Genomic DNA, 13,302 nt, shown 5'->3' with positions numbered 1-13,302 from the left:
CCGATCGATTCGAATATTCCCAATCGATCGGGAGGCTTTGGATCGATCCACGGATCGATCCAGCGCCTATCGCTCGAAGCGCTGGGTCGATCCACGGATCGATCCGGCGTTATCGCGCAGCGTCCCAATCGATCCATCGATCGATTGGCTCGAATCGATCCACGGATCGATCCGAGCTCTCAATCGGTCAGTGGGATCGATCCACCGACGATTCGAGCTGATCGATCCATCGATCGATCCAAAGCCTTGATTTTGTCCAAAACCAAGTCCCAAACCTCCCGAACCAACATCCGGTCAACCTTGACTGTTGGTATGTCATGCCTAGCATCTAGTCACTCCCTTGACTGCTAGGACTCCCTTACCAAGTGTCCGGTCAATCCTTTGACCCACTTGGACTTTCTCCGTGCCAAGTATCCGTCAATCCTTTGACCTACTTGGACTTTTCTTTCATGCCAAGTATCCAGTCAATCCTTTGACCTACTTGGACTTCCCAACACCAGATGTCCAATCATCCTTGATCCATCTGGATTTTCCCTTGTCTGGCTTCACTCACCAGGACTTTCACCTAACTTCACTCACTAGGGTTTTCCATCTGCCTAGCTTCACTCACTAGGACTTTCACCTAGCTTCACTCACCAGGATTTCCATCTGCCTAGCTTCACTCACTAGGACTTCCTTCTGCCTGGCTTCACTCACCAGGATTTTCCATCTGCCTAGCTTCACTCACTAGGACTTTCTTCTGCCTGGCTTCACTCACCAGGACTTTTCTTCTGCCTGGCTTCACTTACCAGGACTTTCCTTCTGCCTGGCTTCACTCACCAGGACTTTCATACTGCCTAGCTTCACTCACTAGGTCTTCCTTCTGCCTGGCTTCACTCACCAGGACTTTTCTTCTGCCTGGCTTCACTTACCAGGACTTTTCATACTGCCTAGCTTCACTCACTAGGTCTTTCATTTTGCCTAACATCCCAGTTAGAACTTCCCAGTCAAGTATCCAGTCAACCTTGACCTACTTGACTCTTCTTCAATCAATATCTTATTGTCAAACATCTAAACCCAAACCAAGACTCAGCTTGGTTACCCAGGTCATGAGGGATATTGCACCAACACCAAGATTGTCCCTCCGCACCCTACCAAGATAATATGCGTTACTCTGCTTTGGCAGATTCAACAACAACATGTGATCGAGGTATTGATGGGTATCACGGCATGGTAGACATTTTGAGTTGACACAATTTAGATCTAATCTAATCGTTGATGTGTATCATATACTCGATTTAGATCTAATCTAATCATGGTGCATCGTATATGCGATTTAGATCTAATCTAATCATTAAAGCACTAATTAATTACTCTACTCTAGCATGCATCACATACACACACACACAAGCAATTAATTAAATTTAAATTTTGATTAGTCATGGTCCTACTATGATCTTCTCAAGCCAATGAGAAGATCGGATGGTCAACCTAGGGTCAACAGCTTCTTCAAGCTTCTCCCTTTGACCGCCACGTGTTGCTCGCACCCTCCTCGTAACTCTGTCTCGAGTGGACCTTCCACCGCTCCAATTTTCTTTTGTACATTACAAATTTGAAATTTGAGGTACATTCGAGTCTAAACTATTTACAATAGGAATATAAAATAAAGGAAGGCACGACGCGCAGGTCGCGATCATATACAACACGCACAAACACACAAAATGGCACGCAGGTCATATTATGAATTACAACACAATTTTTTTTCAATCGAATTGGGATTTTGGGCCATGACCATCATAAAATTATACATAATTTTAAATTATGTATTTTCCATAAATTTCTGTAATTTTACTACTATTTTTATAATTTTATGAGTCAAAATTTTCCGGCGGTCCCGTTTAGCGATTTTCGGGCGCGATCGCGAGACAATGCCCCTTGTAGGGTTAGGAGCAGCACGCCTTCTCGTGAAATAAATATCACGAGTGTCCTATGATGATCTTACAGCGCCTTAAGCCATTGTCCCAAAATGATTTGAGCGAAACCTTGTCGTTTCGGAAAGGTTTTTTCGGTAGTCGAAGCCTACAAGTGTCCAAACACTTGTTGCTTCGCCTATACGAGAAAAATACCCATAAAATCTATAAAAATTGTAAATATACAGAAACTTACAGATCTGAATGTTTTTCATAAAAATAAAAACGAAACTCGTACACGCTTCGCACGTGGCTCTGATACTACTGTTGGGACTTTCGAGCCGCAAAAATCGCTTTTTGCGTTGCAGAAACCCCGAAGTCCCATGCCACCGGATCCGTGCGAAGATAAAATTTCGTAATTTCGTGTACAAGTTTCTCTAGTCCTAGATCTACCTTAGATCTACATGAAAGAAAGATATACTTTTGTAGCGAAGCCCTTCGCTTATCCCGCTTGTCCAAGAAGATGCCGGATCTCAAGGGTATGAAGTGAACACCCCTCTATGTGTATCCACACGAACGATTAGGTGGAGAAAAACACCTAGAGTGTGCTAGCAGTACTCTTGGATGTTTCGGCACGAATGATTAGGTGGAGAAAAACACCTAGAGTGTGCTAGCACTCTTGTATGTTTCGGCCAAGGAGGAGAGGGAGAGAAGAAGAATCAAGGAGGAATAATAATGATCGATAATGAAAATATGAGTAAAAAATGGCTTATGTATTTTCATCAAATGAAAATACTTAATGCTCATTAACACCATTAATGAGCCTCATTAATAAGCCTTAATGAGTATTTAATATTCTTCATTAAATGATCATTTTAAAACTCATTCGAAATTTGAATCTAAAATTCAAATTGAATTTCATTTATCATTGAATTCAAAATTTAATGAATATCATCATTAAGCCTCACTTGAGTCTAACTCAAGTCTAACTCAATCGAGTCTTACTCAATTAATCTAATTTGGATTACTCTTAATCCAATTTGGTTCATCATATGAACCTAATCCTCTTGGTTCATCATATGAACCAAATCTCCATCTAATTGCCCTTTGTGTGTGACCCTATAGGTTCTTGTAACATTGACAATGCTCCTAAACTCATTTAGAAGCATAAGTAATGAGCGGTATCTAGCAACATATCATTACTACCCAAGTTACAAGAATGTTGAGATCCAACATCACCTTTGTGACTACTAATTGTGACTCTCACAATATACGACAATGTCCTTCTATCCTTGACACCGAAATTGATCAATGCGAGGCATAGACCATGTCATCCTCTAATCAATCTAAATCTTGAACTCCAAGTAAACTCACTCTAATCAAATGAGCTCAATATCTCATATTGACTCATTTGGGCATGGCCATGCACTTAATGGTCTCACTCTATCAAGAATAACGATGTCACTCCCGTTATATAGGAGGGATAGATCTCATCTACATCACTCACATCCCTCCGCATAATTTGTTACATACTCAGTAATCGCCTTTATAATCCATCCAGTTACGGGTGACGTTTGACAAAGTCAAAGTATGTAACTCCTTATGTAGGGAACCATAGTGACTTCAGGTCCAAGGACTAATAGTAATACTAATAGCCACATGAGAAAGTATATGACACTCATATAACGATCCATGATACTTTCTCATGGCGGGTCATTCAGTATACATTCTCCAATGCATACACATATGTCAACTTGATATCTCCATATCCATGACTTGTGAGATCAAGTCATCGAGTTGACCTACATGCTAGTCTCGTTGCATTAACATTGTCCCTGAATGTTAATACTTGACTAGGAATGCTTAAGAGTAGTGTTCTCTATACCATCTCACTATCGATTCAACCAATCGATTGATATAGATAAGAACCTTCTACTCAAGGACGATATTATACTTAGTTATTTGGCACTAATACAAGTAAGTATAATAACCAAAACAAATGTCTTTATATACATAAGAATATGATACAATGAGTCCATACAACAATCATCATATGATTGACTCTAGGGCTCTAACTAACACATGACACCATAGCCCAAGGACAAAATGTTGGGATAAATTTTTTATAGTGACCGACCCCACCGCCAAAATGACCCCATATTATAAAACTCCCTAAGGGATTTTTTGGAGGTAGGGTACTGTTAGCCCCCTAACTTGGCGGCTAGGCTGGACACAAGGATTGACTCGTTGCTCCTTTGATCCAGCCTATTGGGCATGTGCACGGGACACATGCTAAGCAGTAGAGACTTTGGACAGTGCATGGCGGTTGTCCAATCCCAAGTCTTGCAGGAGGCAGACTTGGCAAATGTTCAAGGCGTGGCATGCGCGCAAGGCATGCCAAGCGAAGCGGCAGCGCAGGGCTGCCCAAGCCCAAGTCTTACAGGAGGAAGACTTGGCAAACCAGCAAGCATGGCATGGGCGCAGGTCATGCCAAGTAGCAGATTGGCAGTGCACAGGGCACTGTCCAAGCCAAAGTTTGCAGGAGGTGGACTTGGCATTCCATCGAGTTTGGCATGTGGCATATGTCAAGCAATGGAGCGACGACGCGGGGCTGTCCAAAGCCCAAGTCTTACTGGAGAAGGACTTGGCAATGATCCGAGCGTGGCTTGTGCACGAGGCATGTCAAAGTAATGGATACGGTAGCACGTGGGGTGCTACCCAAGCCCAAGTCATGCATGTGGCAGACTTGGCGATCGGACGAGCAAGGCATGTGTGATGGGCATGTCAAAGCAACAAAAGTGCGGACATATGGACTTGTCCGTTGTGTGGGCAGATGGACTTGCTCGTGTTGTCGAAGGAGCAGACAGATGGGCTTGTATGTGTCAACGAAGGTGCGGGCAGATGGACTTGGCTGTGGCGCCAAGGGAGCGGACAGACGAACTTGTTCATGGTGCCTAAGAGACGGAGCTATGGGTCGAGCACTTAGTGTGTAAATAGACTTTGGCACGTGGCCAAAGAAGAGGAGCCATGGATAACGCGGACAGATGGACTTGTTCGTGGTGCGGACAGATGGACTGGCTGTGGTGCCAAAGGTGGACAGATGGACTGCCCGTAGTGCTAAAGAAACGGAGCCGTTGTACGAACACTGGGTGAACAGATGCACTGTTTGTGGGTGCCAACGAAGCTAGAACGTGGTCAAGCACAAGGGGTGTAGATTGACACTTAGCATGGACCAATGCAATGAAGCCATGGGACGAAGCACAAGCGGAGCATGCTGACACTTGGCGTGAAACCAATGCAGCATCATGGAGCAAAGCACAAGGGTGCAGGCTGAGACTTGGCGTGGTGCCAATGCAGTCAAAAGACATGTGGACAAGACGGTTTTGGAAGTTGAGTTAGTTGTGTACATGTGTGCAAGAGTGTGCATTGTGCACAAATTCGTGGGGAATTTGTGAAGGCGGATCATGACGAGTTGTGAGCAAATCATGAAGGATTTGTATGAGCGGATCTTGAAGGATTTGTAAGTGGCTCTATATTGTTCACTTGTATTCCTTTATTGAGGCTAATAAAGGTTGGGAGTTTTCTTGTAATTGTGCGTGTTGCTTTGTTGTGGCTTTCTTGTGGCGTTGAGGTGCCTTTTCCTTGATATTTCTTTGTGCTTTTGTGGTGCAATCGTTGGAAGGCTGAGAGTTAAGTGCGAGACTTGACTGCCTCGCAGGAAATGTTTGAAGGTCGAAAATTACCCCTGTGATAGGTACCACTGTTTTGATAAGAGATCTCACTGCTGAGACAACACCTTAGTCCTCAAAGGAGAGATGTATTTGTTGCTAGGGGACTCGAACCCGAAACCCCAGACAACACATATCTCCATACTTACCACTTGAGATAAGTCACTTCGACGCTATCAGGGAAAACAAAAAAAATGATAATCCCAGTTAACCTCATTGACTATCCCTGAGGTGATTAGTCTGACCCCACGAAAGTTTCCCATCGATCACCAGGATAAATCGGGAAGCGCACGCAGCGGCCAGCCCAGAAGCTCAGCATCCTTTGGTTGCACCCCCCATCCCATTTGGAGGAAAAATTCCTACAAATATATCACAACTAGGGTTCGAATTGTAAATATCTGGGTAACAACTTGTATATCTTATCGTAGTATCATAGCCCAGGGACAACTACCAAGGAAAACAAAGATACATATGTTGGTTGGCATCAACTGAGTAGTGCATCATTAAAGATTCTAATATTGGAATGCATGCCATCTTTTGTTGGCATATGTTTACTAGTAAGAATATTCCCAATGAACCTGTCATGCAGAATATAGCATGCTTTACCAGTATTCGAGGGCATTTTTGATGCCTTCCAAGTTCCATCTGTCAAAAGCGGTCCAAAAGATCCGGCTTGATTATAGGGTATCAATGTATCATGAACACTTTTTCTGTTTCCTACTCCTACCTATCGATTCTATGATTCCATAGCTCCCATAGTCTGTGAGAAAATTGTCAGATGGAATCAATTATCAGGAATGTTTTTTGATGCAGAACTTACTCCCTGATAGAAGAGATTTCATGTTTGGCAAGCAAGTTTGATGCACCGTGTCCACATATTCTGTAATGATGCTGATCTTTGACTCCAGTATAAATTCAGTTGCCTCCACCTACAGGAGCACCATGAGGTAGACAATACTAGAGCACCCTTTGAGAAAGAAAGCTGGTAAAGACAGACTCCATCTTTTGCTCCAAAAATTTTTGTAATGGATAAAAGTTGTCACCCAACTCGATCAACAAGTGGAAATTATCTACATCTTATCGGATGGAAGTTGTCAGTCCAATCAATCGACAATGAAAGCCTCATTTGAATTTCCAGTTCGATTGTAATCACAGAAATTTGCATCCAAAGAGAGCGAGTAAGACATGCATTTCCTTTTATTGAATAAGAATACACATCATTTTCCAGGTTGACATATGCATGATGCTTACAATCACACTGTAAGAACTAGTATCGTCGTGACTGTAGAGAAAGAAGATCAATTCAGACCTCATATTAACAATGTCCACACCCAAACAAGATCCCCCTCCTTTGAGGATCTCAAATACTATGGCACTTTATTCTGAATAATTAGCAAAGTGCCATGAATTAAAGAAATTTAAGAAGAAAAAGGGGGTGGGCAAAGACAACCAATATGTGTCCTCTCACCTTAGCTGCTATCCTAACCACTAGGCTAACATCACCCCACTTAAAAAATGAGGGGGAAGCTGCAAATCCCAAAAAAGCTGGTTTCACTTCCTAAAGCCTTAACCAAAAAAAGCAAACAAAAATTTCCTATAAGCTCTCCTTGGCACTGCCCACCCATAAGCAATTGTTCTTCAGTTTCCTTCTTTTGTTAGGTGAAGAAGAAGAGGAAGAGGTCCTTTGGTCAATGTCAATCGAGGTAAGTATATTGGAAGGCCTCCTTGAGCGATTGATTATAACATTCTCCAGTGAATGATAACAATTAGCAATCCCCTCCTGCATATAAGAAAAAAGAAATACAACACGCTATGTAAATTTGATGGCATCCTTTAGCACATCTTCAACATCGATCAACTTCTTATATACCTCTGTCAATCCAATGCACCAAGATGCTGCCGAATCCAGACCCATAATCCCAACAGTTGCATGGATTGTGGCAGCAGCAGCGAGTGATGATGGACCACATGTTTCAGATCAGCAGCAAAAAAAAAAAAATAGAGATTTCCTTATCATTCATACTCAAATAATTAACCTTTCAACGTTGCAAGTGTAATTTCAGAGGCTAATGCAACCAAATATTGGGCATATTTTCCTATTGTGTCGATCTTATGAACAAAGAAGTCAATGAAAGTGAAAGGAGTCACAGATCGAAGCCTCCAATTTAATGCAGTCAGCACAAGAAGCTCCATTCTGAGAATTGCTGGAGGGCTCGAAGATGAACTTTGCACCCTCAACCTAAGCACATTGCAAGAAGTGCAGAAAATAAATGATCAAGTAAAATACATTGCAATGAGTCAGAGTTTGAATCTGATTACCTACCTGCAAATCTAACAGAGATGGAAGAAATGCTTCATCCATCTTTGCAGGTAGAGACAAGCATGCCACTGACAAAAGTTGCAACGCCCATTCATTTTGCTGCACAAGTAGAATTATCATATATGAGATTAATTATCCACACATATCTCCAAATTAAGGGAACCAACAACACCGAGTTCCATAATAGCAGAAAGTTTGTTCTGAAATCTTAATCTCCATCATCTCCTATAGTCCTTTATATATCTTCTTCATCTCATTTTTAAATGATCCCCTTCAATCTATAAAAACTTAAGTACATAAAAAGGGGGAAAAGGACATACAAATCATAGCCAAAACATGAAGATATTAGTTTCCTGGTATCTTCCATCCACTCTGAGCCAAAAAAAATCCTCAAATCCTCAAACACTTCAGTATTCATTGTTAAATTTATGCGAGCTTCAAAGCCCTGAACTTTAATCTTAAAACTCGACTCACCGGTAGCCGATGAGAAGAGAGGAAACGATCCATGTAGTTCACGGCGAGATACGTCGTCGGTGGATGGAAGCGGTGGAATGCATGCACCTGAAAAAGAAAGCAAGGCGATCCGGCTCAATCTAACAAGCAACTGCTGTTCCAAACTACCACGCGCCGAGGAAAACACGAGGGAACCTTGAGGATCCTGGCGACGGCCTCTTGGACTCATACAAAATAAATCAAGATATGTTTGAATAATTATTTTAAAAATTTTGGTTCATTTTAAATTCGGCTCGATTTGACTTAGTTATTTTATCAAATAAACTTAAACACTTCAAAGCTGGGTTCAACTCGTTTACAACCTCATGTATAGAGGCATGTCTAGGTAGGGATGGCAATTTTTGACCCGACACGAAAACACGACCCGAACCGAACACGAAAAAATCAGGTTAGGGTTGGGTAGTTTCGGGTTCGGGTCGAAATTGGGTCGACCCATTTGACCCAATTGATAAACAGGTCGGGTTCGGGTCAACCTGAAATGACCCGATTATAACCCGCGAACCCGTTTATAAATAATTATAAATTTAAACTAAAATTACAAATTTAAAAAAGTTAAAAACCCTAAACATAGAGATATGTTATGCTATTGATTACAATGTTACTATGGCTTATCATTTATGATATGAATTTTCAATTTGTGTAGATAAATGTTATTTTTAATTTTTAATTAAATATACAAATTTTATTTAATGAATTCAGGTCATATTCGGGTCAAACGGGTCAAACAGGTTAAACGGGTCAAACGGGTCGAACGGGTTAAACGGGTTAAACGGGTCAAACGGGTTAAACGGGTCAAACGGGTCGGGTTCGGGTCGGGTTCGGGTCAAGTGCAAATAAACAGATCAGGTTCAGGTTGAATATTTTGACCCGAAATAATAATCAGGTCGGGTTCAGGTTGTCATTTGCCAACCCGCCAACCTGCCAACCCGAACCTGTCAACCCGAACCCGAACCGAATTGCCACCCCTATGTCTAGGACTCTAAACAAGTCAGTTGTACAGTACAAACTGATTTAATAAGATAGTCAAGTGGAACATAAAATAAATTAAATTATTAAAATAATTATCCAAGCTTAGTTTGATTTTTTTTATAAGTTTAAATTTAATTTAAACTTAGTGCATTTAAATAAGGGTGGAGCCATGTATTGGTTACCCGAGGTAGATCATCTTGGCTGGCTCTGCCAATGCATTTAGACGTTATCGAACTCTCAATTTAAACTTATTTAATTCTTTGAAACTTTTACTTTTTAAGTTTGTTTGATTAATTATTGAGTTTGATAATATAAAATTGTGTTACGGACGTTTTCCATAAATATTGTTCATGAATATTATTCACAAATATTGTTTATGAATATTATTTACGGATATTATTCACGAATGTTGTTCACGAACGTTAACGAGCTAAACACATATGTATTCAAGTTTGTTCGTTTAGTTAAATTAGTTGTTCAAGTTTATTCATTTAATTGATCTCATATATATTAAACGAACATAGATAAATTCTTACCAAGTTAAACAATTAATAAATTAATGAATGTTGAATTTATTTACAACCACAACAAGTCAAAAAAATATTAACACGTAAAATCTACGGAGAGATCTTCCACGTGATTTGCAATGGGTCATGAGACTACCCGATACAATTTGAAAAGAAAAAAATGTTAATTACAAATTAGTAAAGTAGATCATGTGAGCCGTCAATGCCATTAAATCGCCGCGGTCAAAAAAAAGGTGAAGCGGGGAGGTAAGCGAATGAGGATGAGTTATACCGGATATAGAAATTTATTTTCCATCTGTTCTAAAATTTGATCTCTCAACCTCAAATGATAAATTTTCGTTCACTTACCATCACAGATCCCACCTCATCTTCGGGAGCATGTCATGCTGCAAACAACAAGGGAGGACGCTCCGAATACAGCATTTGCGTCTAACAATGGAGCCCCTCTGTAGGATCTGTGATCACCAAATTTATTTGGTGGTGACAGTAGCCCCTTTAAAACTGAGCAGTGACTTGTACATCTAACAATGAAACGGAAAAAATATTTATCTCAACTGTATCAAAATTTTACTTCAGATTTTATAATGACAACATCTTACGTGCTAGTCATTAAATCATTCTTAGGGAACGACAAATCCACACCAACAATGTACACAAGATGGCCCAAAATGGCTGGACAAACACAAACGGTCAAATTCACCCTCAATCCTGCCAGAGGCCAGGTTGGTTGAGTCTAACAAGAGATTTGGTCGAGTCTGGGTCCAACAATACGATCCCAACAGTGGAATCAGATGAGAAACCCGATGAAAGAGAAAAGAAAATAAGAAGAAAAGACATTAATTTAAAATCATATAGATAATATTATTGAGGATGTTTATGTTTTAAAATCATATAAATCATAGTCAGTCGACTTTCTCATTTAATTAGCTGCTATTGCCGTGAAGGGTCGTGCGTCCAATCCATCAATGTGTTCTCCTAACTGGTGCGTGGCTTCAAGTAAACTCATGATGTTGTTGCCTTATCACTAATATGCATTAAATTTTTTGGTTCAAGTCATGTCAGAGGCTTAAAGATTAGAAAATATTATAGGACAACTATTATTTGCCGTGCTTATATGAATGGACAGTGACAGACTTAAATTTATAATTTTATCTTATTAAATAATAAAAAACAATACAATCTACGTTAATTTCGACATTTTACTTTACCATAGAGATAATTTTCGATATTATCTAAATCAAGTACTCAACTTTTGTAACATTTACAGAAGACTTTATTGTGTGCTATCGAATTTAGATGGAGGGCATTGATACATTAAAAAGACTTTTAAAATATATATTAATTTTATTTTAAAATGATTCGGAATTTTGATCACTCAATTTCAGTTTAATTTTTTCATTTCGACAGATACAAAACGCTGATTTTTGTTTTTTCTTGGCGAGATCTTCATTAATATTTGTGCGGACGAAAAAGGAACACGACCGTATAATCTTGATCAGGGTCTGTACTACTTTTTTTTTCACCTGAAAGTCTGAAACTTCAGATCGAGGTGGAGCCGCCAGCATTTGATGCAGCTCGTTTCTATTTCCTCTTTCGTTTCAATTTCCCTTTCTGCAGAAAAGTCCGACTCTTGATCTGATGTATAAATCACAGTCTCGGAAAGAAGAACGATGTCAAAACGAAGCCATAATTTCTCCTGTAAATATCAAGAAGAAGAACGGGAAAAAGAACCCAGCCGGTCGCTCAAACCGCTGCCGATATCCTCCTATTTAGATCTGGTTCGGAGATCTTGTTCGGCGTTTCACGATGCCGCCGATGCCGACGACGACGATGACCCTTCACTCTATCTCTCGCAGTCGCCTCCAGCTCTCTTCGTTCGTCCAGTAGAATTCGGCGAGAACGGCATTCATCACTGCAAAATCCCTGGTCTCCCCTGCAATATTCTTCAAAATTATATTTTTTAAAGCTTCCAAAACTGCATTTTAGCTAGCTAGCTAGCTAGCCAAGAACAATTAATATTAACCTGTACATGTACACATCCTTGCACGGGTCGAGCTCCCTCCGGCACAGGCAGCATGACTCGAGAAATCCCAACTCACCAGGCGGCCGTACCAGCATGCTCGTCGTCGCATTCGATCTTTTCCCCCCGTTGCGTATGACGATCCGAAGGCCTTCGAGGCCGCCCTCGGGCACTCTGATGCTCACTATCTTCTTGCCGGCCTCGCCGTCGACGCCGCCTTCATCGCCGAGGTAGAAGATGACCCTATCCATCGATGGCGTCTTCAGAACCAGAGGAGGTCGGAGAAGATCGATCGACTTCAGGGCAGGCAATGGGCGCTCATTAAAGCTCTAGCCCTGAGGTCCCCGGCAGCACAATTCGTCACTTCTTTCACATGCCAGAATTCGGAGCCTTTTTTTTCTTCTTTCGAATCTGGCACTGAGATTTACCCTTTTTTTTATTTTTTAATTCGATAATTAAAAAATCAATTTTAAGTAATATTTAATAAAAAAAATACATGAAATCTGATGCTTATTCTGAAACCGGAGCCATGTGCTGTGTCTTTTTCTTTGCTTTGATAAATTAAAGCGCTGAAAAATGATTAGCGTTTCTGGAGCAGCAGTCAGTTCCTGAATAAACAATAAAGAACGAGTGAGAAGAGTCAGCCGAGTCCACTCGGCCGTCTGTTTTATAAATTCAATCGCCATCATGCGTGAAACACATGTTGTCGGGGCTGTTGAAGATTTGTTTATTGACTCTGTCGCATTCTTTCTGTATACAATTAGTATTAATAAGTGAGTGTTATAATATTTAAATAGTATTATAATTATGATAAATCTGGCTTAATTACCAAAATTTAGTTGATCGGAATATGAATTTATCTAACTTAAAAATTAATTAAAATAGTTTTAAAAATTAATTAAGTATTATTAATAAAAATTAATTAGGTATTTTTTTTAAATTAAATATGATAATAAATGAGAAAGGATATAATTGACTCATGATATTATTAGGATAATAAGGATTAGTGTTAAAAATGAGTGTGGGCATGTTAAAAAAAGGAAGTGTTAATATAATTTATATATAAAGATGGCATATATTAATGTTTAAATCAAATGTTGTTGTCACTTACTATAGTTGATCCCGTCCGGAAGCTGAGTAGGATGGAGGCGGGCCTCGATGTACTGGAGTTTGACGAAAAGTCGTTGCAGCGTCCGATCTACCTGGCACCCTCCGGAAAGGTTCACACGGGCGGATGACGAAGGGGTGATGACCGGGATGATGACGCTAGGGCTCTGCGCACACTCAGACGAGCCCACGAGTAGTTAGAGACCATAAACCAGGGAAAAAGTCCCCG

At 40.4% G+C, this 13,302-nt stretch overlaps 1 protein-coding gene and 1 pseudogene across 2 annotated transcripts; both read right to left on the bottom strand.

The window, feature by feature from the left end:
- Positions 1-7,015: 7,015 nt before the first annotated feature.
- Positions 7,016-8,619, bottom strand: LOC122050807 (annotated as a pseudogene).
- Positions 8,620-11,301: 2,682 nt separating this feature from the next.
- LOC122054175 (FCS-Like Zinc finger 17-like) lies at positions 11,302-12,395 on the bottom strand. 2 transcript variants are annotated; one of them, XM_042615987.1, is made up of 2 exons: positions 11,970-12,395; positions 11,302-11,879 (listed from the first exon to the last, which is right to left on the bottom strand). In XM_042615987.1, the coding sequence occupies exons 1-2, from the start codon at positions 12,215-12,217 to the stop codon at positions 11,690-11,692; spliced, it is 438 nt and encodes a 145-aa protein (XP_042471921.1). In that variant the 5' UTR covers positions 12,218-12,395; the 3' UTR covers positions 11,302-11,689. The 2 variants fall into 2 exon arrangements, with proteins under 2 accessions (XP_042471921.1, XP_042471922.1); XM_042615988.1 differs by having other exon boundaries at positions 11,976-12,339.
- Between the last annotated feature and the right edge of the window lie 907 nt (positions 12,396-13,302).

Source organism: Zingiber officinale, chromosome 3A (genome assembly GCF_018446385.1).
Source record: "Zingiber officinale cultivar Zhangliang chromosome 3A, Zo_v1.1, whole genome shotgun sequence".
In the NCBI taxonomy this organism is placed as follows: Eukaryota; Viridiplantae; Streptophyta; class Magnoliopsida; order Zingiberales; family Zingiberaceae; genus Zingiber; species Zingiber officinale.
The sequence above is the reverse complement of the archived record's forward strand: the minus strand, read 5'-3'. Positions and strand labels throughout refer to the sequence as shown.